This window comes from Vanessa tameamea, chromosome 14 (assembly GCF_037043105.1).
Source record: "Vanessa tameamea isolate UH-Manoa-2023 chromosome 14, ilVanTame1 primary haplotype, whole genome shotgun sequence".
Taxonomy (NCBI): Eukaryota; Metazoa; Arthropoda; class Insecta; order Lepidoptera; family Nymphalidae; genus Vanessa; species Vanessa tameamea.
In genome coordinates, this window is record NC_087322.1 from 1,864,501 (window position 1) to 1,891,199 (window position 26,699).

The window sequence follows — 26,699 nt, forward strand, 5'->3', positions numbered from 1 at the left end:
CAGTGCAGGACCAGCGGCTTGAGTGCTCTCGGACTCTACTGAGCATTTGTCTAAAAAACCTGATAACCTGTTACTAACCCAATCAGGCAGTGTGGACCTACATACACGTCCCGGCTTCACCTGGGTTTACACAAAACTTTCAGATTGAAGAACAACCATAAAAATAAAAATCATTGTTTTTTCCGGCAAGGAAAGTTGAGTTACTCGGTTTTTCTCATCTATAATATGGATGTATTATTATTTATATAAACCTTCCTCTTGAATCACTCTGCTTAATAAAGAAAACGGCATTAAAATCCGCTGCGTAGTTTAAAAGATCCAAGCGTACAGATACAATAAACGATTTTCTTTTATACTATATAGAGGAGTGTCTGCAGAAAATATACATTTGTCAACCAATTTAAAGTTTATGTCAAATAATCAGTTCACGATAAGGTTAAAGATGATTATACATAGATAATAAAAATAAATAAACTTACATTAAAATAATATACGATGCAAATTGATAACTCAATTAGAGTTTTATTGAAAGACTATAAAACATTCTGAAGGAGAAAAGTTTAAAGAATATGTTTACATTTGTATGAAAAATTAATACATTTGTTCAGAAGTAAATCCTCTAACGACTTTATGCTACATGTTTTAAACAATTAATGAATATTATTATTATTCAATTAATAATTTATTCAACTTTTTTAAGGCGTGCGAGCCCGTCTACCTACTGCTAGGTACCACCTACTCATCAGATATTCCACATGCAGGCACATGGGACTTAGCACTTAGTTCCCAAGGGCAGTGGCGTGATGTGATGTAAGGATTTTTTTATTATTACATACAGCGTCAATGTCTATGGACGGTGGAAACCCTAACATCAGGTGGTCGATTTGCCCATCCCCATATTTACATATTACATAAAAAAATATATTGAAAAAGCAAGAAATTTGCTTTATGTTGATTATTTCTTTCGGTAATTTACAGGAAAAAAAGGAAACTGTACTTATAATATTATTATAATTAATCAATAGATTGTAACTCCCTATTTGACTCCGTGCGATATCGAGGCAAATAACTAATAATAGATAACTTTATTTTGAAGTGTCGTTATCAGACTATAAAGTCAAAATCATATAATCATAAAATACGAAGTCAGTGTAATTTTTAACAGCAGTGGTGCAAGTGAACTAAAGAAATGTCAAACCTTCAATTTATCATTCTGTTTTGCTTAATACTCAACGTAAATCTTCAACAATATAATTATCCCAAACTCAATCGTGGATTAAGTGACAGGAACTGTGGAGCAAAAACCTCTTGGTTTTTATGTGACTACGAATCATATGGAATCAAACCAGCTTTTGAGAACTCGATATGCATACAAAGTGGTATGACGAGCTGTGTCTCAACATTTTTTTTTATTTTTTCACGCGGTCATCTCAGTTTATCCGTCTATCTCAGACTGAATTCAGATAAAAGTGGTTTGAAAATTACTATATTTGATCAATATGATATTTCGAGAGTTACTTACGACTACAATAAGTTCAATGACGGATATAATGATGGGTGGAATACAATTGTGCTACATATTGGTGAAGAATTCGTTGGATACGTAAGTGAAACTACATCTAAATTATGACAATCTTACATTTCACAACTACACAAAAGTAAAATAAAAAATAAAATCTAAAATACAAAGCCACTGACTGGTAAACAAATCATGCATCATTTAAATATAATAAATTAGACGGTATAAAATATTACATTAAAATTTCAATTTCTTATACTACCCAAGATACAAAATGGTTTTGATTATTCTAAGTTTGTTTGATGGAGATTTTTATACACAGCTAGGTGTACTTTGTGGTATCTGTGCGAGCCTGTCTGAATCGGTACCACCCACTCATCATATATCTTATATGGGTGAGTGAGCTTGTTTAACTACAGGCACAAGGGATATAACATCTTAGATCCCAGGTTGGCGGTACATTGGTGTTGGAAGGAATGGTTAACATTTCATACGGTACCAATGCCGTGGTAAAATTAGGTCGACCGTCTATTTTATTTAAAAAAAAAACTCGTTTTGTTCAAATTGGATTTTTAAAGATTATTTAATCAATAAGATATTGTAACATTCGCTTACGAATCTATTCGCGATTTTTTTCACGCGTCTTTTATTTGGTCGGATTTCGATTGAAATGAGAAAGAAACTATTTATCTAATTAAAACATTCAAAAATGAAACCAATCGAATTTAAACAAAAAAAATGACAAATGGAAATAAACGAGTGATTCAATAAACATATAACTATGCGAAAGAATACAAATCCCGAAAACGAAAATGTAGACTCAAAGTCAAAGTCAAAAATCTTTATTCAATGTAGAAGTGTTAAGCTTGCTTATTGATAGTCGAAAATCTACCACCGGTTCGGAAATAAACACCTCGGACCTGTGCTGTTATTTCCGAGTTTACGGTTATGGCATAGTTCATATTTGTTGCGGATTGATAAACGTTACAGTCGATAAATCAGTATTTATTAATTTATTTATTTATTCCTTATTGCACCCAAATTTAAAACTATAAATTACAATTATGCTACACAAAAGTTGCATGAGGTGCAACAGGCGGCCTTATCGCTAAGCAGCGATCTCTTCCAGACATCCTTTGGGCAGAGGATCATAATATTTACATATATGGGAAGGGTACAGTAATTTTAAGTCATAATATAATACATACATAATATAATAATACACAAAACACAGATAACAATAAATATATATAATAAAAATAGGAGATATAACAAAACAAAAAATTAACAACGAGAACGACTGCTTAGTAATGACTAATGCGACAAGTAAAAGTCCTTAACCATGTAAGTATTATGGAGTATTATGTTACTGCACTGGTCCATAGTTATAGTGAGTTTTTTTTTTTATTTGATATCAATCCGTAACAAATATTTGATAGCAACAGTTGCTATGCTATAACCGTAATAGCACTACTGAGAAGAACTGGTGAAAGAAACTCTTATTGTACAATTATTGTTTTCATACACTAGCAATAAATATATTTTCGTTATTTAAATTTAAAAAATATCTCTCTAAAAAAACTAAGAAATCATTAGTTTTGTAATCAGATCAAATCAAGTTTATTCAAGTAAACTTCACAACGAAGCGTTTTTGAATTGTCAATTTTAAAATACTACCACCGTTTCGGAAAGCAGCCTCCAGCGAAAAGAAACGGCAAAGAACTCGCATAGTTGCTCTTTTCAAATAAACAGATTAACAATGCTGTTTTTTTACAATAATTAGTGTCCTGTGATGGAGCCCGAGCCTAAATCCAGACGTTTTTTTTCTAAAAAGTACTCTTTTAATGAATAATAAGACTTATTTATTAATTTAGTCTTAATAAACTTTTTAAATTTCGTAAATCGTAAATTGGTTACATTTCCCGGTATCTTATTATATATGCGTATACCATTGCCCAAAAACGTTCTCTTTACCGTATGCAAACGGAAGGTAGGGGTTACAAGTTGCAATATCCTTTAGTACACAAACGCTCTTTTTTTCTTCAAACGATTCTAAAACTGACTGCCATTGTTTGCCGATGATTACCGAAGGAAATTTGGTACTTATATTTTTTTCAATCGCATATCCTAATTCGGCTTGGTTAAATAGTATGTTATTTACTACAAAAAGGGTGTCAATTTTTTTTAAACACAGAAATGTGTTACTGTGAACTATAAAAGATCGTCCTTTCAAACTATATTCAAATAGCCTAACATATGCACAGAATCATCATCTGAATTTATGTTTACATATTATTTGACTTATCATTGTAGACTTTGAATTGTTTGACATAAATAAATTCACGCCTAGATTTAAATTACCAGAGGATACTATGTACACACTGATTAAATTTCAGAGACAAATTGCTAATTTTATAGTATATATTATTAATAACTTTTTTTTATAAAGTTACTCAGGATAGGAATTTTGACATTTATTATTTTAATTTAATTCATATTAAATCTAGTAATACTATTGACATAAAAAAAAACGAATTTAAAATAGGCAAAAGACTTATACACTGTACAAGATAGCTTGATCTTTTTGACAGATGTAAATTTTTCTGATCGACATACCTTTGCAATGATGAACATATTATTTTCTTAATTTAATGATTTTAAAAATTGTAAAAATATTAAAAAAAATTACATATAATACAAAAGTTCCTAAAGATTCAAGCGTTATCCGAAAATTTTAAGACTTTTTCTATTATATATTATTGCTTCAAAGTAAAATGTTAAAAAGAGACACTGAAAATAACAGACGCTTGTACAATGTTACATCGGTCGGACGGTAGGGACGCGAATAACAGGCAGTAACTGCTACAAATATCGATTACAAAAAATCTTGTTAAAGATCATTGTTAAGTTATTGTTACGAACGGGGGTCCTTTTGATGGGGCCTCTTTAGCTGGTATAACTCTTATTAGAAAAATAAGTTTTAAAAAAAATTGAATTCTAATTTGAATTACTCATTCCATCTTTCCATCGACTGTGATATGTGTTATATTTTCCGTTTCTCATCAATCACCCGTCTGTCAAAAAGATCAAGCTAACTTGAACAGCGTATAATTATATATTATATACCAAAATATACAGGGAATGACTGTCGGAGTACTATAGAATTAATGTAATGAATTAAAATAATGTAATGACATTTTTAATATTCCAAATTTTACACTATCAAGTGCATTCCTTAGAGTAAACGCTATTCGCGGAGGCTCATTGATATTAGTACGAAATCTCGAAAATATATGGTAGCTCGCTCTATCGAACGTGCTGTTGAAATATCCTGTGTAGAATTTCAACGATTAGTTTGCATGTACTGTCCCCCTCTAGATTTTAGTTTATTTGAGAGTAATATTGAGGATGTTCTTCAAACTATTTGTAAAAGGAATACATTTGTGATTGTGTGTGGTTATTTCAATGTTTTTTTTGTTAAGATTGGTTACCTTATTTAAATCATTTATTATAACACATAAATATTATGAACCAACTCGGATAACAAGCCAGACTTCTACGTGTATTGACAATGTATTTTGTCACTGTGAAATATGTAACGTATCAATTATAAACAATCTAACTTCTGACCATTTTGGTCAAATATTTTCCGTGGAACACAAAATAATTACTTATTCGCGTAAATATATACGTAGATCTATAACATTTAAAAAGTCAATTGTTTTAAGGATATTGTGAGGTCTAAAATACCTAACTTAGAATTAACGACACAGGATATAAATAAACATCATTCTTTAAATGAATATTAAATTCATTTGAAAATATTTAAAATTTAAACCTTTTATATTATTATATAAATGTAAAATCGAAATTTAGCGCCTGAGCTACTAATAGCATCTATAAGAGCAAAAATCAATTATTTATAAATTATACAATGAGAAGCAGTGAAAACTTGAGCCTACCTGTGTGGAACATGTTACGCGTTATTCGAAAACTTTTAAATTTGTATGTATTCATACTTAATCTATTTATATAAGAAAAAAATATGCCTCATATAAATAAATTCAGATGATAAAATTTAGGTACAGATAAAACCCAAGTAGGGTTGTAATAAAACAGTGTTTACGGTAAACCTACAAAGAACATTTTACGTATGGAATTAACCTGTTGAAATAGATATGTACATTTGTATTTGGAAGTAACAAATGCTTTTGTAAATTTTTTCGATAAAATACCACCAAAATAACTTCTCACTTAGAATCATCTACTTCAGATGCTAATAAATTAAATTGAATTTAAATGTAACAAAAGTAAACACAAATTCTCATTTATGAATAAAATGGAGTCAAATAATATATGACGGAGTGGCTTGTGTCAGCTTGGTTTTAAAAAACATGACGTCAGGATTTGGATTTCTATCGATCATCAAAGGTATGAAATTAAACGCAGGAAATATTCTTCTTTGATTTATTCCAAGCTTAGCAGGTCGTCCGGTCGCTTCGACGGCTTGGATAAGCCTCCCGATACCGGCGGGCGTTAGTCCTTTTATAACAAAAATGGGTGGGGGAACTATTCACTCAATATAACACCTATTTATGGACGGTAAAATATTTCAGACTAATTTAACATCTCAGAATTCACTAAATATTATTAATTTAACAATCAAACGGCATTTAACTATTAAAATAATCATTTCCGGACACGTGTTTTTCTTAAATATGTGGTTTCCCGCCGACATATAATAAATATATATATTTTTATTTCAGATTAACTTCTTAGGTCTAAGTAATAATGATGACGTTATCTTACTAGACCCTTTTGGGTTAATTGATGTGAATCTAAATTCTGGTCAAAATACAATAATAATGAAACAAGACACGGTAGTTCAAGCTGAATCAAAAACTCATTATAAAGTTAAACGTGATACCGTAGACTTATCAAAGCCGAATCCTAGTAAAAAAACTATCAGTTTTTTGGAAGAATTACAAATAAAAGATCTGAATGTAAATCCTGGTAAATCAAAGCCTGAACTCCAACCTGAGTCTGAACTGGAACCTGAATCACAGCTGGAGCTGGATTCCGAGCCTGAACCAGAGCCGGAATCTGAACCAGAACCTGAAACACAGCTTGAGCCTAAACTAAAACTGGAACCTCAGGCAGATACCGAACCTGAACCCGAATCTCAGCCTCAGCCAGAGCCTGAACCAGAACCCGAATCTCAGCCTGAGCCTGAACCGGAACCCGAACCTCAGCCAGAGCCGGAGCCTGGACCTCAGCCAGAGCCTGAACCAGAACCCGAACCTCAGCCGGAACCGGAGCCTGAACCTCAGTCAGAGCCGGAGCCTAAACCGGAACCCGAATCACAACCTGAACCGGAACCCGAGCCACAACCTGAACCTGAACCACAGCCCGAGCCTGAGCCGGAGCCTGAGCCTGGACCTCAGCCGGAGCCTGAACCAGAACCCGTACCTCAGCCAGAGCCTGAGCCTGAACCGGAACCACAACCTGAACCGGAACCCGAACCACAACCTGAACCAGAACCCGTACCTCAGCCAGAGCCTGAGCCTGAACCGGAACCACAACCTGAACCGGAACCCGAACCACAACCTGAACCAGAACCACAGCCCGAGCCGGAGCCTGAACCTGAACCCGAACCTCAGCCTGAGCCGGAGCCTGAACCTGAACCACAGCCAGAGCCTGAGCCTGAGCCGGAACCACAACCTGAACCGGAACCCAAACCACAACCTGAACCTGAACCACAGCCCGAGCCGGAGCCTGAACCTGAACCACAGCCCGAGCCGGAGCCTGAACCTGAACCTCAGCCGGAGCCTGAACCAGAACCCGTACCTCAGCCAGAGCCTGAGCCTGAACCGGAACCACAACCTGAACCGGAACCCGAACCACAACCTGAACCAGAACCCGTACCTCAGCCAGAGCCTGAGCCTGAACCGGAACCAAAACCTGAACCGGAACCCGAACCACAACCTGAACCAGAACCACAGCCCGAGCCGGAGCCTGAACCTGAACCCGAACCTCAGCCTGAGCCTGAACCAGAACCCGAACCGCAGCCTGAACCAGAGCCTGAGCCTGAACCTCAACCAGAGCCTGAACCAGAACCCGAACCTCAGCCAGAGCCGGAACCTGAACCGGAACCCGAGCCACAACCTGAACCTGAACCACAGCCCGAGCCGGAGCCTGAACCTGAACCACAGCCAGAGCCGGAACCCGAACCTCAGCCTGAGCCAGAGCCTGTACCTGAACCACAACCAGAACCCGAACCGGAGCCTGAACCTGAACCACAGCCAGAGCCGGAACCTGAACCTCAACCAGAACCTGAACCAGAACCCGAACCGCAGCCTGAACCAGAGCCTGAGCCTGAACCCGAACCTCAGCCAGAGCCGGAACCTGAACCTCAGCCAGAGCCTGAACCTGAACCTCAACCAGAGCCTGAACCAGAACCCGAACCTCAGCCAGAGCCGGAACCTGAACCTCAGCCTGAGCCAGAACCAGAACCCGAACCTCAGCCTGAACCAGAGCCTGAGCCTGAACCTCAGCCAGAGCCTGAACCAGAACCAGAACCTCAGCCTGAACCAGAGCCTGAGCCTGAACCAGAACCCGAACCGCAGCCTGAACCAGAGCCTGAGCCTGAACCTCAACCAGAGCCTGAACCAGAACCAGAGCCTGAACCAGAACCAGAACCTCAGCCTGAACCAGAGCCTGAGCCTGAACCAGAACCCGAACCTCAGCCTGAGCCAGAGCCTGAACCTGAACCACAGCCCGAGCCGGAGCCTGAACCTGAACCACAGCCAGAGCCTGAGCCTGAGCCGGAACCACAACCTGAACCGGAACCCAAACCACAACCTGAACCTGAACCACAACCAGAACCCGAACCGGAGCCTGAACCTGAACCACAGCCAGAGCCGGAACCTGAACCTCAACCAGAACCTGAACCAGAACCCGAACCGCAGCCTGAACCAGAGCCTGAGCCTGAACCCGAACCTCAGCCAGAGCCGGAACCTGAACCTCAGCCAGAGCCTGAACCTGAACCTCAACCAGAGCCTGAACCAGAACCCGAACCTCAGCCAGAGCCGGAACCTGAACCTCAGCCTGAGCCAGAACCAGAACCCGAACCTCAGCCTGAACCAGAGCCTGAACCTGAACCTCAGCCAGAGCCTGAACCAGAACCAGAACCTCAGCCTGAACCAGAGCCTGAGCCTGAACCAGAACCCGAACCGCAGCCTGAACCAGAGCGTGAGCCTGAACCTCAACCAGAGCCTGAACCAGAACCAGAGCCTGAACCAGAACCAGAACCTCAGCCTGAACCAGAGCCTGAGCCTGAACCAGAACCCGAACCACAGCCAGAGCCGGAACCCGAACCTCAGCCTGAGCCAGAGCCTGTACCTGAACCACAACCAGAACCCGAACCGGAGCCTGAACCTGAACCACAACCAGAGCCGGAACCTGAACCTCAACCAGAGCCTGAACCAGAACCCGAACCTCAGCCTGAGCCAGAACCCGAACCACAACCTGAACCGGAACCCGAGCCACAACCTGAACCTGAACCACAGCCCGAGCCGGAGCCTGAACCTGAACCACAGCCAGAGCCTGAGCCTGAGCCGGAACCACAACCTGAACCGGAACCCAAACCACAACCTGAACCTGAACCACAGCCCGAGCCGGAGCCTGAACCTGAACCACAGCCCGAGCCGGAGCCTGAACCTGAACCACAGCCAGAGCCAGAGCCTGAGCCTGAACCACAACCAGAACCCGAACCGGAGCCTGAACCTGAACCACAGCCAGAGCCGGAACCTGAACCTCAACCAGAACCTGAACCAGAACCCGAACCGCAGCCTGAGCCGGAGCCTGAACCTGAACCTCAACCAGAGCCTGAACCAGAACCCGAACCTCAGCCTGAGCCAGAACCCGAACCACAACCTGAACCGGAACCCGAGCCACAACCTGAACCTGAACCACAGCCCGAGCCGGAGCCTGAACCTGAACCACAGCCAGAGCCTGAGCCTGAGCCGGAACCACAACCTGAACCGGAACCCGAGCCACAACCTGAACCTGAACCACAGCCCGAGCCGGAGCCTGAACCTGAACCACAGCCCGAGCCGGAACCCGAACCTCAGCCTGAGCCAGAGCCTGAGCCTGAACCACAACCAGAACCCGAACCGGAGCCTGAACCTGAACCACAGCCAGAGCCGGAACCTGAACCTCAACCAGAACCTGAACCAGAACCTGAACCGCAGCCTGAGCCGGAGCCTGAACCTGAACCACAACCAGAGCCGGAACCTGAACCTCAACCAGAGCCTGAACCAGAACCCGAACCTCAGCCTGAGCCAGAACCCGAACCACAACCTGAACCGGAACCCGAGCCACAACCTGAACCTGAACCACAGCCCGAGCCGGAGCCTGAACCTGAACCACAGCCAGAGCCTGAGCCTGAGCCGGAACCACAACCTGAACCGGAACCCGAGCCACAACCTGAACCTGAACCACAGCCCGAGCCGGAGCCTGAACCTGAACCACAGCCCGAGCCGGAGCCTGAACCTGAACCACAACCAGAGCCGGAACCTGAACCTCAACCAGAGCCTGAACCAGAACCCGAACCTCAGCCTGAGCCAGAGCCTGAACCTGAACCACAGCCCGAGCCGGAGCCTGAACCTGAACCACAGCCGGAGCCTGAGCCTGAGCCGGAACCACAACCTGAACCGGAACCCGAGCCACAACCTGAACCTGAACCACAGCCCGAGCCGGAGCCTGAACCTGAACCACAGCCCGAGCCGGAGCCTGAACCTGAACCACAGCCAGAGCCGGAACCCGAACCTCAGCCTGAGCCAGAGCCTGAGCCTGAACCACAACCAAAACCCGAACCGGAGCCTGAACCTGAACCACAGCCAGAGCCGGAACCTGAACCTCAACCAGAACCTGAACCAGAACCCGAACCGCAGCCTGAGCCGGAGCCTGAACCTGAACCTCAACCAGAGCCTGAACCAGAACCCGAACCTCAGCCTGAGCCAGAGCCTGAACCTGAACCACAGCCCGAGCCGGAGCCTGAACCTGAACCACAGCCAGAGCCTGAGCCTGAGCCGGAACCACAACCTGAACCGGAACCCGAGCCACAACCTGAACCTGAACCACAGCCCGAGCCGGAGCCTGAACCTGAACCACAACCCGAGCCGGAACCCGAACCTCAGCCTGAGCCAGAGCCTGAGCCTGAACCACAACCAGAACCCGAACCGGAGCCTGAACCTGAACCACAGCCAGAGCCGGAACCTGAACCTCAACCAGAACCTGAACCAGAACCCGAACCGCAGCCTGAGCCGGAGCCTGAACCTGAACCACAACCAGAGCCGGAACCTGAACCTGAACCACAGCCAGAGCCGGAACCTGAACCTCAACCAGAACCTGAACCAGAACCCGAACCGCAGCCTGAGCCGGAGCCTGAACCTGAACCTCAACCAGAACCTGAACCAGAACCCGAACCGCAGCCTGAGCCGGAGCCTGAACCTGAACCACAACCAGAGCCGGAACCTGAACCTGAACCACAGCCAGAGCCGGAACCTGAACCTCAACCAGAACCTGAACCAGAACCCGAACCGCAGCCTGAGCCGGAGCCTGAACCTGAACCTCAACCAGAGCCTGAACCAGAACCCGAACCTCAGCCTGAGCCAGAGCCTGAACCTGAACCACAGCCCGAGCCGGAGCCTGAACCTGAACCACAGCCAGAGCCTGAGCCTGAGCCGGAACCACAACCTGAACCGGAACCCGAGCCACAACCTGAACCTGAACCACAGCCCGAGCCGGAGCCTGAACCTGAACCACAGCCCGAGCCGGAACCCGAACCTCAGCCTGAGCCAGAGCCTGAGCCTGAACCACAACCAGAACCCGAACCGGAGCCTGAACCTGAACCACAGCCAGAGCCGGAACCTGAACCTCAGCCAGAGCCTGAACCAGAACCCGAACCTCAGCCTGAGCCAGAGCCTGAACCTGAACCACAGCCAGAGCCTGAGCCTGAGCCGGAACCACAACCTGAACCGGAACCCGAGCCACAACCTGAACCTGAACCACAGCCCGAGCCGGAGCCTGAACCTGAACCACAGCCCGAGCCGGAGCCTGAACCTGAACCACAGCCCGAGCCGGAGCCTGAACCTGAACCAGAGCCTGAACCAGAACCCGAACCTCAGCCTGAGCCAGAGCCTGAACCTGAACCACAGCCCGAGCCGGAGCCTGAACCTGAACCACAGCCAGAGCCTGAGCCTGAGCCGGAACCACAACCTGAACCGGAACCCGAGCCACAACCTGAACCTGAACCACAGCCCGAGCCGGAGCCTGAACCTGAACCACAGCCCGAGCCGGAGCCTGAACCTGAACCACAGCCAGAGCCGGAACCCGAACCTCAGCCTGAGCCAGAGCCTGAGCCTGAACCACAACCAGAACCCGAACCGGAGCCTGAACCTGAACCACAGCCAGAGCCGGAACCTGAACCTCAACCAGAACCTGAACCAGAACCCGAACCGCAGCCTGAGCCGGAGCCTGAACCTGAACCACAACCAGAGCCGGAACCTGAACCTGAACCACAGCCAGAGCCGGAACCTGAACCTCAACCAGAACCTGAACCAGAACCCGAACCGCAGCCTGAGCCGGAGCCTGAACCTGAACCTCAACCAGAACCTGAACCAGAACCCGAACCGCAGCCTGAGCCGGAGCCTGAACCTGAACCACAACCAGAGCCGGAACCTGAACCTGAACCACAGCCAGAGCCGGAACCTGAACCTCAACCAGAACCTGAACCAGAACCCGAACCGCAGCCTGAGCCGGAGCCTGAACCTGAACCTCAACCAGAGCCTGAACCAGAACCCGAACCTCAGCCTGAGCCAGAGCCTGAACCTGAACCACAGCCCGAGCCGGAGCCTGAACCTGAACCACAGCCAGAGCCTGAGCCTGAGCCGGAACCACAACCTGAACCGGAACCCGAGCCACAACCTGAACCTGAACCACAGCCCGAGCCGGAGCCTGAACCTGAACCACAGCCCGAGCCGGAACCCGAACCTCAGCCTGAGCCAGAGCCTGAGCCTGAACCACAACCAGAACCCGAACCGGAGCCTGAACCTGAACCACAGCCAGAGCCGGAACCTGAACCTCAGCCAGAGCCTGAACCAGAACCCGAACCTCAGCCTGAGCCAGAGCCTGAACCTGAACCACAGCCCGAGCCGGAGCCTGAACCTGAACCACAGCCAGAGCCTGAGCCTGAGCCGGAACCACAACCTGAACCGGAACCCGAGCCACAACCTGAACCTGAACCACAGCCCGAGCCGGAGCCTGAACCTGAACCACAGCCCGAGCCGGAGCCTGAACCTGAACCAGAGCCTGAACCAGAACCCGAACCTCAGCCTGAGCCAGAGCCTGAACCTGAACCACAGCCCGAGCCGGAGCCTGAACCTGAACCACAGCCAGAGCCTGAGCCTGAGCCGGAACCACAACCTGAACCGGAACCCGAGCCACAACCTGAACCTGAACCACAGCCCGAGCCGGAGCCTGAACCTGAACCACAGCCCGAGCCGGAGCCTGAACCTGAACCACAGCCAGAGCCGGAACCCGAACCTCAGCCTGAGCCAGAGCCTGAGCCTGAACCACAACCAGAACCCGAACCGGAGCCTGAACCTGAACCACAGCCAGAGCCGGAACCTGAACCTCAGCCTGAGCCTGAACCAGAACCCGAACCGCAGCCAGAGCCTGAGCCTGAACCTCACCCAGAGCCTGAACCAGAACCCGAACCTCAGCCAAAGCCTGAGCCTGAACCGGAACCACAACCTGAACCGGAACCCGAACCACAACCTGAACCAGAACCCGAACCACAACCTGAACCGGAACCCGAGCCACAACCTGAACCTGAACCACAGCCCGAGCCGGAGCCTGAACCTGAACCACAGCCCGAGCCGGAGCCTGAACCTGAACCACAGCCAGAGCCGGAACCCGATCCTCAGCCAGAGCCGGAACCTGAACCGGAACCTGAGCCACAACCTGAACCGGAACCCGAGCCACAACCTGAACCTGAACCACAGCCCGAGCCTGAGCCTGAACCGGAACCACAACCTGAACCGGAACCCGAACCACAACCTGAACCAGAACCCGAACCACAACCTGAACCGGAACCCGAGCCACAACCTGAACCTGAACCACAGCCCGAGCCGGAGCCTGAACCTGAACCACAACCAGAGGAATCAACTAACAACGAAAAAACAAGCTTTTGGAATCCCATGACCATATCGTTGGTAGCTGTGGGGTCCACTGTAGGGGTCTTAGTATTAATAGTAGGAGCATATCACATAGGTAAAATAAGAGGTCTAGAAAATAAGCACGTTTTAATTGATGATATAAGACCCAACAGAATGATTCCCCGTGTAAGAAATACTCGTCGCAATTCCTTGATTTATGATTATGTATAAAAAATATATTGTGAATACCGGAATGTATTTTAGTCTCATAATAATTCCATTCTTTAACAACTAGAGCTTAGTATAACTGATTAACTGTAAAAAAGAAATAAATAAAAAACAATCTCAAGAACAAGATGAAATTCGTTATAGGTATTAAATAAGTGTTTCTCAAGATATTATTAAATTAATAGTTAATCACAATATTTTAAAAGAAAAGGCTAGTGAATTTATTATAAGATGACAATAACAAATTCTTAAAGTATTTCAAATTATAAATACATTTATTTTGAAATTAAACAGAAGTCGATTCAATAATCCAATCATAATCCAAGATAATTGTAGAATCATCGATAAACGTTCGGCACTTTTCTTTTCAGTATTTTTTATTGCACTTCATTATGTTCATAGTTGGATTGATATTGTATTAGATACGCTATCTGTCATTTCGTTCAATATCTAGTGTTATATTGTTATAGAGTTTATTTAATGATCAAACATTATTTTACTCTATTCTTTAAAATATACTAGTGTTGTGACAGTGTGATAATTACCCTGACCAATGTAATCTAGATTAATATGACTCGTTTTATTTTGTTTTAAGTAGTATAATTTATGTTTAAGAATTATAAATAAATAAATTAGATGAAAACTTTGTAAAATATTTTTACTTATCAAAATATTTCAAACATCTACACTAAATAACAATATTTGTTAATTCTATCTACAAAAATGAAAAGTGGCACAAAAATAAAATGAAATTTTATTTCACTGATTAAAAATGAGTTGATACGTATTTAAGCGTTTCTGGATATTTTACGCCTAAGGGGAGAAATAGAGTTTGACATTTCGTATACAGTTTAGTCTGGAAGTCCGTCATTTTGAAGTTAGAAGCATTAAATGTTATTTTTGGGCTACCGATTAAAAAAGAGTAGATACATATTTAAGCGTTTCTGGATAATCTACTCTAAGGGCTGAAATAATTAAGTAATATTTTAAGTTAATTTATAAATATATTCATATTCTACGCGAGCACAGCCGAGGGTAACAGCTAGTATTCAATATTTCTAATATTCTTAGTTACTCTAGTATTTCTTCCATTTTAGTACAGATATCCGTATATTAAATATAAATACATAATTCATAAAAATAAATTAATAGCAAATCGATATTAAAACATAATTATTATATTTTAAATATGTATGTCGGCGAAAAATCACGTATTTAAGAAAACCACGTGCCCGAAAATAATTATTTTAATAACGAACGCCTGCCGGTATGTAGAGGCTTGTTCGAGCCGTCGGAGCGATCAGAACTCCTCACTTTGGAATAGATCAGATAAGAATATTTCCTGAGTTTAATTTCATACCTTCGAGGATGGATAGAAATCCAAACCCTGACATTCGTGACGTCAGCAATGCTGACGTCATGTTTTTTAAAAACAAGCCGGGCCAAGCGACTCCGTCATGTATATTTGTTCCATAACAATAACTCCTAAATTTTATCTTAAACGTTCATCAAGTCACATTAAGTTGTATAGTATAATTAGTGTAGCTTTGACTGCTTTAAGCAACGCTATAAGCAGTGCCGGCTATAAGAGCGCCAAATTTGGAAGGGCGTCAGGTTCAGGATTCTCCTGCCTCTCTCTGCTGCATACTCTCAATGTTGTGCTCTACGCATATCGTTACAGTCGGTCATCGATTACACTACACTTACGCTTGCTAGAAAAAAACGATCGTCCACGTTTTCTGCTGTCAATAACAGCCCTGAAATTAGTCGACCTGGCTATACGGAATAAAATATGAAAATGGTCATAAAAAAAGATACGCCGCGGTTTTTTAAGAGACGACCAAATCTAGGGTTTCTTCAATCATCGTTGGTGATCATTGTGGTATTGCAAAGTCGCACGTGACAGATTAAGTAAGAAATAAATAAATAATTAGACGATTACAAACAAGGCTTACACTATGTATTGTATTTTTTAATCAATTCTGTAATAATAATAATTTATTTTAGGTTATTTTTGAATTGTATTGATAACATTGATATTAAATAAGAGGGTACTTTGACATTTCTGTTCAATATTGTGAGTCACGTGATTTGTAGTGAGGCTTATATTAGTGATGGAAGCTCCGTACAGAATACCTGTACATAACATAATCAGCCTGTAAATTTCCCACTGCTGGGCTAAGGCCTCCTCTCCCGTTGAGGAGAAGGTATGGAGCATATTCCACCACACTGCTCCAATGCGGGTTGGTGGAATACACATGTGGCAGAATTTCGTTGAAATTAGACACATGCAGGTTTCCTCACGATGTTTTCCTTCACCGCCGAGCACGAGATGAATTATAAACACAAATTAAGCACATGAAAATTCAGTGGTGCCTGCCTGGGTTTGAACCCGAAACCATCGGTTAAGATGCACGCATTCTAACCACTGGGCCATCTCGGCTATTATACCTTTACACTTTACTCTTTTTGGAACAGCGAGGTGCTAACATTTAAGGTACGATATAATTTTGTGATATAATATAATTGTTGTGACTGGTGGTCAAAGGCCTTTTTTTATAATAAAAGGAGGCTTACTCCAAGCCTTAAAGGGGATTTACCACCATATTTAAATAGAATATATAGCGAAATAAACGTAACATTGTCATATATTTTACTAAATACATTAGTGAAATCAATGAACATATAATAATGGCCAATAATGGGCGGGTCGCTAGTAAAATCTAAATTAAACTGCTCTACGAATTTATTGACAGAAAGTCCCCCCAACCTCATCTGGCTCATTGATATTTTATTATAACGTTCGTTGGATTTGTCATTTAGTTCAGGAATTAAGTAGTCAGAGGCGAGGTATTTTATCTGATACTTGAGACACTTTACAATTATGATAAAAAAGTTAAGTCCAGGTAATTTCCTTTTATCTTTAAGTAATACTTTCCGGTGTTTCGTCCTCGAAATAACATGTTATTACACATGTATATATTGAGTAAATGCTTATGTTAACATATAAAATACATTTTAAGGTAATACATGTTGAGTGGCGCTGACATCATCAATACAAGAACTAAGTGCAACGGTAAAGCTAAGTGGTAACGAGGTTACGCCCAAATATTCACACTGTCACAACATTAGTAATTTTTTTTTAAAGAATAGAGTAAAATAATGTTTGATCATTAAATAAACTCTATAACAATATAACACTAGACATTGAACGAAATGACAGATAGCGTATCTAATACAATATCAATCCAACTATGAACATAATGAAGTGCAATAAAAAATACTGAAAAGAAAAATGCCGAACATTTATCGATGATTCTACAATTATCTTGGAGCTGAGGTTCGAATCTCAGCCAGAGCCGGAGCCTGAACCGGAACCACAACCTGAACCGGAACCCGAACCACAACCTGAACCGGAACCCGAACCACAACCTGAACCGGATCCCGAGCCACAACCTGAACCTGAACCACAGCCCGAGCCGGAGCCTGAACCTGAACCACTACAATAAAAATACATTTGTCATCAAACGTTAAAGAGACTTTTGAGCCAGAAAAACCTTCAAGTTGAAACGGCAAATGGTTTGAGAGACCTTGTCGATACTACTAATACATGTTTAGCTACACTTCAAAGTTTGGGAATCAATACAGAATCGTGGGATGTATTGTTGATTCACATCCTCACGTTGAAATTGGATCCAGAGACTAGACGTCAATGGGAGTTTCATGTAACCAAAACTATCTCTTCGGAAGAACTTCCTACCTACAAACAATTTACTGATTTTTTATTCGAAACTCTCTGCGCTGTAGAGTGTCTTGATCCAAAATCAATGAAAACCCAATCTAATAGTAGCAAAATAAAAGCATTACATGTAACAAATGCTAATGTATCTTGCCTATTATGTTCGGATAATCACAAACTATGTAATTGTAAACAATTTCATAAATATAAAGTAGACGATCGTCGTAAGTTTGTTTACGACAAAAAAATCTGTTTCAACTGCATGGGAGGTAATCATTCTGCCAAAGAATGCCATAGCAATTCACGGTGTCGCATTTGCAAACAAAAACACCATTCGCTTCTTCATCCCGGGGGTAATAACACTGCCTATAGCATATAAGCAGCAATCTGATTGACAAAATAATATATTATGTGTATGTGTGGTAAGTTCCAAATAAGTTAATTATAAATGTGAACACTAATGTCGTGTTTTAACACCAGCTAATGAGCAATTAGATTACTGTTTCTATTAAAAACTAAGCAACAATAATAATAAATATATCGATTTATCGATTTGTGGTGCATGTCTACAGAGACGACGGAGAATTCAATGGGATTCAACTGACTGTAATTGTAAAAAATGTTTTTGTTGAGAGGCGGAAAAGTTACCCGAAATCTTATTCAAACATAATGCGTATTAAATTATCTGCCAAATATTACCATTAAAAATTTATATTGCGCAAGCCCTTCCACCAATGGTAGGGCTTGCGCAAGCCAATCTGGGTAAGTACCAACTCATCAGGTATTCTACCACCAGGCAGGAATTATTGTTGTATTCCGGTTTGAACATTTATAAGGCTATAGCGCAGTGTATTCGCTGTCCATCGATAGACGTTCGACGGATCATCATTGTCCAGAACTCCAGACGATGAAACAATGAACTTAACTTCCTCATTGTACGAATATAAACGAAATGCATTGCAGACGTGTCCCGCGTTATAACGATACTTTATATCACTTTAAGTTGTTTTAAAATTGAATAAAATGATATCGACTTGATTCCTATCGCGTACGAAGATGGAGCTGATAATGAAACCATATCATCAGTGAATTGCTTAATATAGAAAAGTGTATATATGTATAGTATAAATATAAATAATATATATTATGTATATATTACTTATATTTAAATACTGATGGTATAAAGTCTGTTTGTTAACTATGAAACTATACTTCTACTTAGTTCTTGATGAGTTTTTCATTGGTACATATATTTAACTTTATAAATTAGAGAGATATCATATTTTAAGTAAAATTTATACAATACGCTCGTGTGTGCTACCTATAGGTATGGATTGTGTTCACTAAACTTCACCTTCGTCACCTGAGAAGAGCTCCGCCAAGCCACTAGTGGAACATAGCACTGGACCACGACTACTTTGTATCGACACAATTCAGCAGACTCCCCAATTCTTTTAAGTGCGTAGGGGACCTTTCTCAAGGTCATTAGGTTTTGCTTAACTACTATTAGTTAAGCAAAACCGAGCAAAATTATACTTGAGTTGTGAGAATCATATGTATTCTATAATTCCTGTTAACTAATATAGTTTCAACAATACAATCATAAATATTAAACATGAGTACACTGAACGCTAAATATATGTATACACGAGAAACATTGGTATGAACACGGAATTTTCTTCAATATATTAGTAATACCCTTCGCGAATATCGGCGAAGCACACCATTAACACACTATCCAATTAAATGATGGACGTAAAGTTAAATATACTCTTTATTCCCTCAATATTATAAACTAATGAGACGTCCGACACCAGCAGAGAGAAAGATCAAAAGTGAAGCCTATGTCCCAGGACACGATTGTGTATCAAAGCCGATTTCCCGCCTCCGGCAGTTACTGGGAAAATCTTGAAAGAACAACCCAATAACTTTTATCCGCCCGGCAGCCAAATAAGATATCCACTCGACCGAAGAAACAGTTGAACATTAAATCGGGCAATAAAACTTGGTATACTATACATAACCAACATGAAAGTCACATTCGATATTCAAAAATCAAAGCCGAGATGACCCCGTGGAACATTTAAATCACAGGCAAGCACCACTCAATTATCAAATGAATAATTTGTTTTTATATTTAACTAGCGACCCGCCCCGGCTTCGCACGGGATACTAAATATACTATAAAATGTAGTGTTTTCAGTCATTAGACAATACAAACCGCTATGTCCCTGCGTTTTAAATCTGTAATATCTTCAAAAATATTCATTTAAATTACATGCTGTAAAGGGCCATATTCATCTATATTAAATGAACAATGTATTTAAGGTACTTAATTGGATAAGGATTAATGCTAAATTGCTTCGAAAATAAGCCATTATTTCTCGTAAAAAGTAAAGGATAAAAAATGGTTATTGTGGGTTGTGCTTAAGAGATAGACATATACCATCGCGGACATTTTTGAAAACCTATTTCAGCCAGCGTTTGCAATGTAAGCGCAAATAATGTGTTTATTTACGTCATCACTTTAGAAACCTCTAATATATTCAATGTTTCTCTACTATATTGTGCATGTATTATACATATAGACTACTTTTATTTTAGAATTGTATATAAAATAATAATAAACTTTTTTAACGCGTGCGAAGACGCGGGCACAAAATTAATCATAAAATACAAGCAAAACCATCGGCAGACGTCTGTGACGTATTAAATACTAAACCTCCTACATGCAAATCAAATCAAATTATACTTTATTCAAGTAGGCTTTTACAAGCACTTTTGAATTGTCATTTAACAAACTATTTAAAGTAAAGCTACCACCGGTTCGGAATATAGATTCTACCGAAAAAAACCGGCAACAAACTTAGTAGTTACTCTTTTTCAACGTCTAAAAATACAGTCATGTTAGTGCAGCGCGCAATTCTGATCTAAGTTTTATAGGCAATTGTTTATTTGTTTTTTCAATTAGGTAACACAAAAATTACATTTATGTATATAGATCTTCAAGTTTCAACTTTTAGAGGTGAACTATACAATTATACGTACATTTTCCTATCCAAGTGAATACTTGTAGCCGTGGCCCACTTGCTGACTGTCTTCAAGACCTTTATGCCTTTGTAATTCTTTTGTTCGGTCATCAGGTCTGGACAGTTTAATGCTAACGTCGCCATTGTCAGCATTACCTTTAAATTATTATACTGTAGCACCTTGTATTGTATTAATAAGCTTATTAGATTACACGACGGCTAACATTGTATAATATGCATTCATTGTTGAATTATCCTTGGTCTTATTAAAGAGTACTTGGCACATGTATTTATTTTATTTTATCTATTTGTATACCGTCAGTGGAAAGGAAAAAACGCGTTAGTGTCATAACGGTGCTTTTGGGAAGTGAGATTTACTAACATAACTTTAAACCTCATTTTAAAAATGTACTAATTCGCGTTTTTACCTTTTAGAACAAACATGTAAGGAAAATTCAAAATTATAATCGAATGATTCAGTTTTCTCCTTCATTAAAACTACCTTAAATTATAAGCCCTAAATAATAATATAATTATAAAAAGTCTACTACAACTTAGTCTAAACTAAAACTCGACTACGGAAAAATTCGCTCTTTCTAAAGTCCGAAACAAGAAAATATGCTCGTCCGAAATTCTTATCTAACAACTAAGAATTCAATTATTTTTCACCTAAAAATTAAATAACTTATAGAATATTTCAATTAAATTGTGAATTGTGATGTTTAGAGTGTAGTCGTGGCCACCTTATTTTTTTTTATCACGCTGGAAAAATCATTCTAAATCTATATCATGAATTGCTGCCGGTAATTTAGAAAATATACAGAAACACATGAAATTACATACATACATACATATAGCCTGCAAATAATACTCCCCGTAGTCGGGTAACAATATTTAATTATTTATTTAATAAAGGTACATTAACAATATTTCGCACTAAATAAAAAAAACAGAGACTTCGTATACCTTAATAAATATGTATATCAATTAAAAATGTACACAACTTTCACGAATTTAAAAAATGCAGGAAAAAGGAAAGAATTTTCTCGTATTAATAAAGTTTGTTCAAACAAAGCTGGTTTAAAATTTATAATTTTTGGAATTTATGCTAAGAGTGTATTCCAAAAAGTGATTGGAAAGATTATATTTTTCTTAAAGCACAATTCAGAAAGGAATATAACTCTGCCTCTAGATCCTTCAAAAACGTGATTGCTAAGGCGAAGACAGAGTACATTGGCAGAATTGGCGAGAGACTGGTGCGGCTCCCTTCAGAAACACGTGCGTTCTGGTCTCTCGCTAAGGCTGTCTTAGCGAATTTCTGTCAGCCATCTTTTCCATACAGCGAAGGAAAAAGCAGATCTTTTAGGCCTCCTCTTCGCGGCGAACTCGACTCTGGATAACCGAGGAAAGTCACCACCAACAATCCCGCGGTGTGATACCACGATGCTGGAGGTTAAATTCCGGCAAAGTGCAGTTCGTAAAGCATTTCTTTCCTTGGATATTCATAAATCGAGTGAACCCAATGGCATCCCTATAATTGTGCTACGGACTTGTGCTCCCGAGTTGGCGCCGGTCTTAACGCGTCTTTTCCGTCAATCCTATGCATTCGGCGTCGCCCCAAACTCCTGGAAGACTGCTTTGGTGCATCCGATCCCTAAAAAGGGCAACCGCTCAGACCCGTCCAATTATAGGCCTATAGCCATCACCTCCTTGTTCTCCAAGGTAATGGAGTCCATTATAAACTGCCAGCTCCTGCGGTACCTAGAGGAGTACTAGCTGATTAGCGACCGCCAGTACGGTTTCCGTCGGGGTCGCTCAGCCGGTGATCTTCTAGTTTGCCATACTCATAGATGGGCGGAAGCATTTGAGAGCAAGGGGGAGGCATTAGCAGCCAGTCTGGACATAGCGAAGGCCTTCGATCGCGTGTGGCACAAAGCGCTTCTTTCGAAGCTTCCTTCCTATGGGCTTCCCGGGAAATTATGCAATTGGATTACCAGTTTTTTGGCAGATCGGAGCATCAAGGTCGTTGCCGACGGTACATGCTCCGACTTAAAATTCGTCAATGCTGGTGTTCCACAAGGCTGCGTTCTATCACCCACTCTGTTTCTTCTGCATATCAATGACTTGTTGCAAATCAGTAACATTCACTGCTATGCAGACGATAGCACCGTAGACACCTCATACACCGGCCGTGCTAATATTTCTCGGGAAAACGTCGAAGAAAACCGGAACAAACTTGTGTCTGAAATCGAGTCTTCGTTAAACAAAGTCTCGAACTGGGGTCGACTAAACCTAGTCCATTTCAACCCCAAAAAGACGCAAGTTTGCGTGTTAACTGCTAAAAAAACACCATTTATTTATTAAATAGGAAGCCAATACAATGTATAATATTAATATGTAACTATCTTATAAAAGATGACATTTTTTTTTAGATTGTTGCATTTACTGATACTATACATCACAATTATAGGCTAAATAAATTATCCCTAAATCCTTTATGTGGTATACTTTTTTAAAATACAATCATTTATGCTATAATCATAATTTACATTCGAGGTTTTTCTGCTAAACGTAATACTGTAACATTTAATTTCATATATTTTAATATACTTTTTAGTACACCATTTTGCAAACGTATTTATATCTCTTTGTAAACATTTAGTATCTTTAATTGTATTTATATTCTTATAAAATTTTAAGTCAACTGCATAAAAACCAAATTTACTGTATTTAAAACAACTAATAGCATCATTAATAAAAATACCAAATAATATTGGGCCCAGAGAGGAGCCCTGTGGAACTCCAGATGTTGCTACAAATGTTTTTGACTAAAATCCTAATAAAACCACATTCATTTCTCTGTGTTGCAAATATTTATCTAAAAGTTTAAGAAAGTTCCCATTAAACCCATAATTACGAAGTTTTCTTTTTAGAAGATTGATATCAACGCGGTCAAACGCTTTAGCTAAATCATTTATTTATTTATTTGGGAAACAAACAATTTTAAAAACACTGTAATATAAAACAAAAATAACATAAAACACAAATCAATCAAGTTTCCACTTAAAGCTAATACACAAAAAAAATATATATATTTACAATTAAAATTAAAATTAAAACAAAGATAAAAACAGCATATAAGTACATTATCAATTCAGAAACAGTTAACATTTTAAGATATCACGAACTGCTCTTTTATATACACCAATTTTTGGGCAAAAAATGTCTAATTTTTGGAAGTTATTATTATGTTTTAAGCAAGAACGGTACAAAAACACATTTTTTGTAAATTTATTTCTACATGAGGGTACAAAGAACAATGAATTATTTCTAGCACTAAGACGAGGACATTTAAATAATATGTTACTTAGAAGATATTTAGAGTCAACCATGTTATTAATTATTTATATCAGTATAAATACAATCCACCTGGGTATTGTTATCCAATGACTTCGAAATATCATCAACAAAAACTGCTAAGTTTGACATTGTAGACCTATTTTTTATGAAACCATGCTGATTTTCTGATATTTGTGTTTTTACTTGCCACGTGAGAATGGGAGCAATTAAGTATACGAAAATCTTCGAAAACACAGATAAAATTCAAATCGGTCTGTAGTTTTTTATATCTTTTCTGTCACCACTTTTAAATATAGGAACTACTCGAGCTTTCTTCCAAAGACATGGATACTTTCCGATACTTAATGATTTACTATAAATTAGAGAAAGTGGTTTCACCAGAGTAGAAGCACACTGTTTAACGAATATTGGCGGTATATTATCTATGTTTAGAGACTTTAATTTAGTTAGTACTTGTTTTTCAGTTATAATTACGTCACAAATCTCAGAATTAAAATGATTTACGGTACACATAGAAAGCAAAGTGTTGACGGGTGTTAAAACAGAAACCTTATATACACTTGAAAAATACTTAGCGAAATGATCGCAAATGTCCATTCCGTCAGTAAGACTACAATCATCTATTGTCATTAAAGCAGGATAATCACATTTGTCTTTACGAAGTTTCTTTAAATACGAGTAAAAGAATTTGTCGTATCTCCACGATTCGAGAACATTCCGTTAGACGCCACAGCTAGTATCGGAATACTTGGCGTCGATATTTCGAGCCTGGTTCAGTTCCGCGGTCAATTGGAAGGCAAAGCCAAATTGGCATCAAAAAAGCTCGGTGTGCTCAGCAAGGCAAGACAGTATTTCACGTCGGTCCATCGTCGAAGACTATACAAGGCTCAAATTCGGCCTCACATGGAATACTGCTCTCACCTCTGGGCGGGTGCTCCCCAGTACCAGCTCCTTCCATTTGACCGTATCCAACGTAGAGCTGCTCGAATTATCGACGATCAAGCCCTTTCCGATCTGCTTGATCCTTTGGCTTTGCGTAGAGATGTTGGATAGCTCTGCATCTTCTACAGAATTTTTCACGGGGAATGTTCCGAGGAATTGTTCGGATTAATCCCGGCTGCTGAATTTCACCTCGGACACCTCTTCAAAATTTCAAATATCACCCGCACCACCTAGATATCCGAAAATCCACAACAACGCGATTTTTAAGACATTTTCTGCCTCGCAAAAGCACAACTCTGTGGTACCAGCTTTCGCCGGCGGTTTTTCCGAACCGATACGACTTGGGAACCTTCAAGAAAAGCGCGTACTCCTTGTTGAAAGGCCGGCAACGCACCTGCAAGTCCCCCGGTGTTGCAGATGTCCATGGGCGGTGGTAGTCACTTTCCATCAGGTGAGCCTCCTGCTCATTTGCCACCTCTAACATAAAAAAAAAGACAAATGCTGGTCATTCACAATAAAAAATATACTTAACATAAAGTATTAAATCTTTTTAATACAATATACAAATTAATTGTATTTTTTAAAGCGACTCAACAAAATTAATATTTTAGTAGACAAACCATTTTACAGAGTTATTTAATTGAGACGAGAAAAATTAAAAGTTTTCGAGAAGATTCGCCGTCGACTCGCCAAGATAATTGGTCGGGATGGCAGAAAAACAGGATGAAATTAATGTGCTGCCATCAAAACACTTCAACGGTTCTTAATTAAGCTTCTACTAAGAACGCTTTGCTTGTCTCTTCCACGTCGCTTGGTACAAAACAATGAACCCCGTGTACGCGTCAATTATATTTTCAACTAGCTGTGCGCGCGACTTCGTGCGCGTTTGCATTTAACAAAAAAAATCTTGTTCTAGCCTATGTTACTCCTTATTACATCAGCTATCTGCCAGTGAAACTCCCGTCAAAATCGGTTCAGCCATTCCAGAGATTAGCCGGAATAAACAGATAGACAGACAGACAAAAATTGAAAAAAAATGCTATTTGTATACATACATATGCATTTAGTAAAAAGCGGTTATTTTAATATTACAAACAGACACTCCAATTTTATTATATGTATAGATTTAATATTTATGTCTTATTTTTCATGCTTTGTGCAAGTGCTGTCTTGGTAGGTATTACCCACACATATATTTTACTGCTAAATAGCATTATATAGTATTTTTGTATTCGGGTTTAAACGGTGAGGAGGACGTGAGGAGTGAGCTTGTCATTCCATTTCTATATATTAGTCTAATAATAAAATGTTTTGTTCTTTTTATATTTATAATATTAATAAAAGTCTTCGTTTTTATTAATTTTACTTCATAAATAAATTCAATAACTTTTAATAATATGTACCGATTGCTAAGGGTGCTAATATTAGTTTTTAATTTAAAAGGTTTTATTATTACATTAATAAAAATTTGGCGATGGTGATGATGTCATGACCAATTTCGGGAACGTCGGCCAATCTCAAGCAAGACAAGTCAACTATGAAGGATATATTACAGTTCACAAGTGTGTGCGCAAACATCTCCACTCTCTATTACCTCCTCTATTACCTCTCATAATCCGATACGACCGGAAAGAATTCAGACGCAGGACCAACGGCTTTAC

General features: G+C 40.6%; 1 protein-coding gene across 1 annotated transcript; it reads left to right on the plus strand.

Moving 5' to 3' along the window:
- Positions 1-1,164: 1,164 nt before the first annotated feature.
- Positions 1,165-17,477, plus strand: LOC113398752 (titin-like). Its single transcript, XM_064216997.1, has 3 exons — positions 1,165-1,603; positions 6,286-13,797; positions 17,304-17,477. Exons 1-3 carry the CDS (start codon positions 1,190-1,192, stop codon positions 17,475-17,477), a joined length of 8,100 nt encoding a protein of 2,699 aa, XP_064073067.1. The 5' UTR covers positions 1,165-1,189.
- The last annotated feature ends 9,222 nt before the right edge of the window (positions 17,478-26,699 follow it).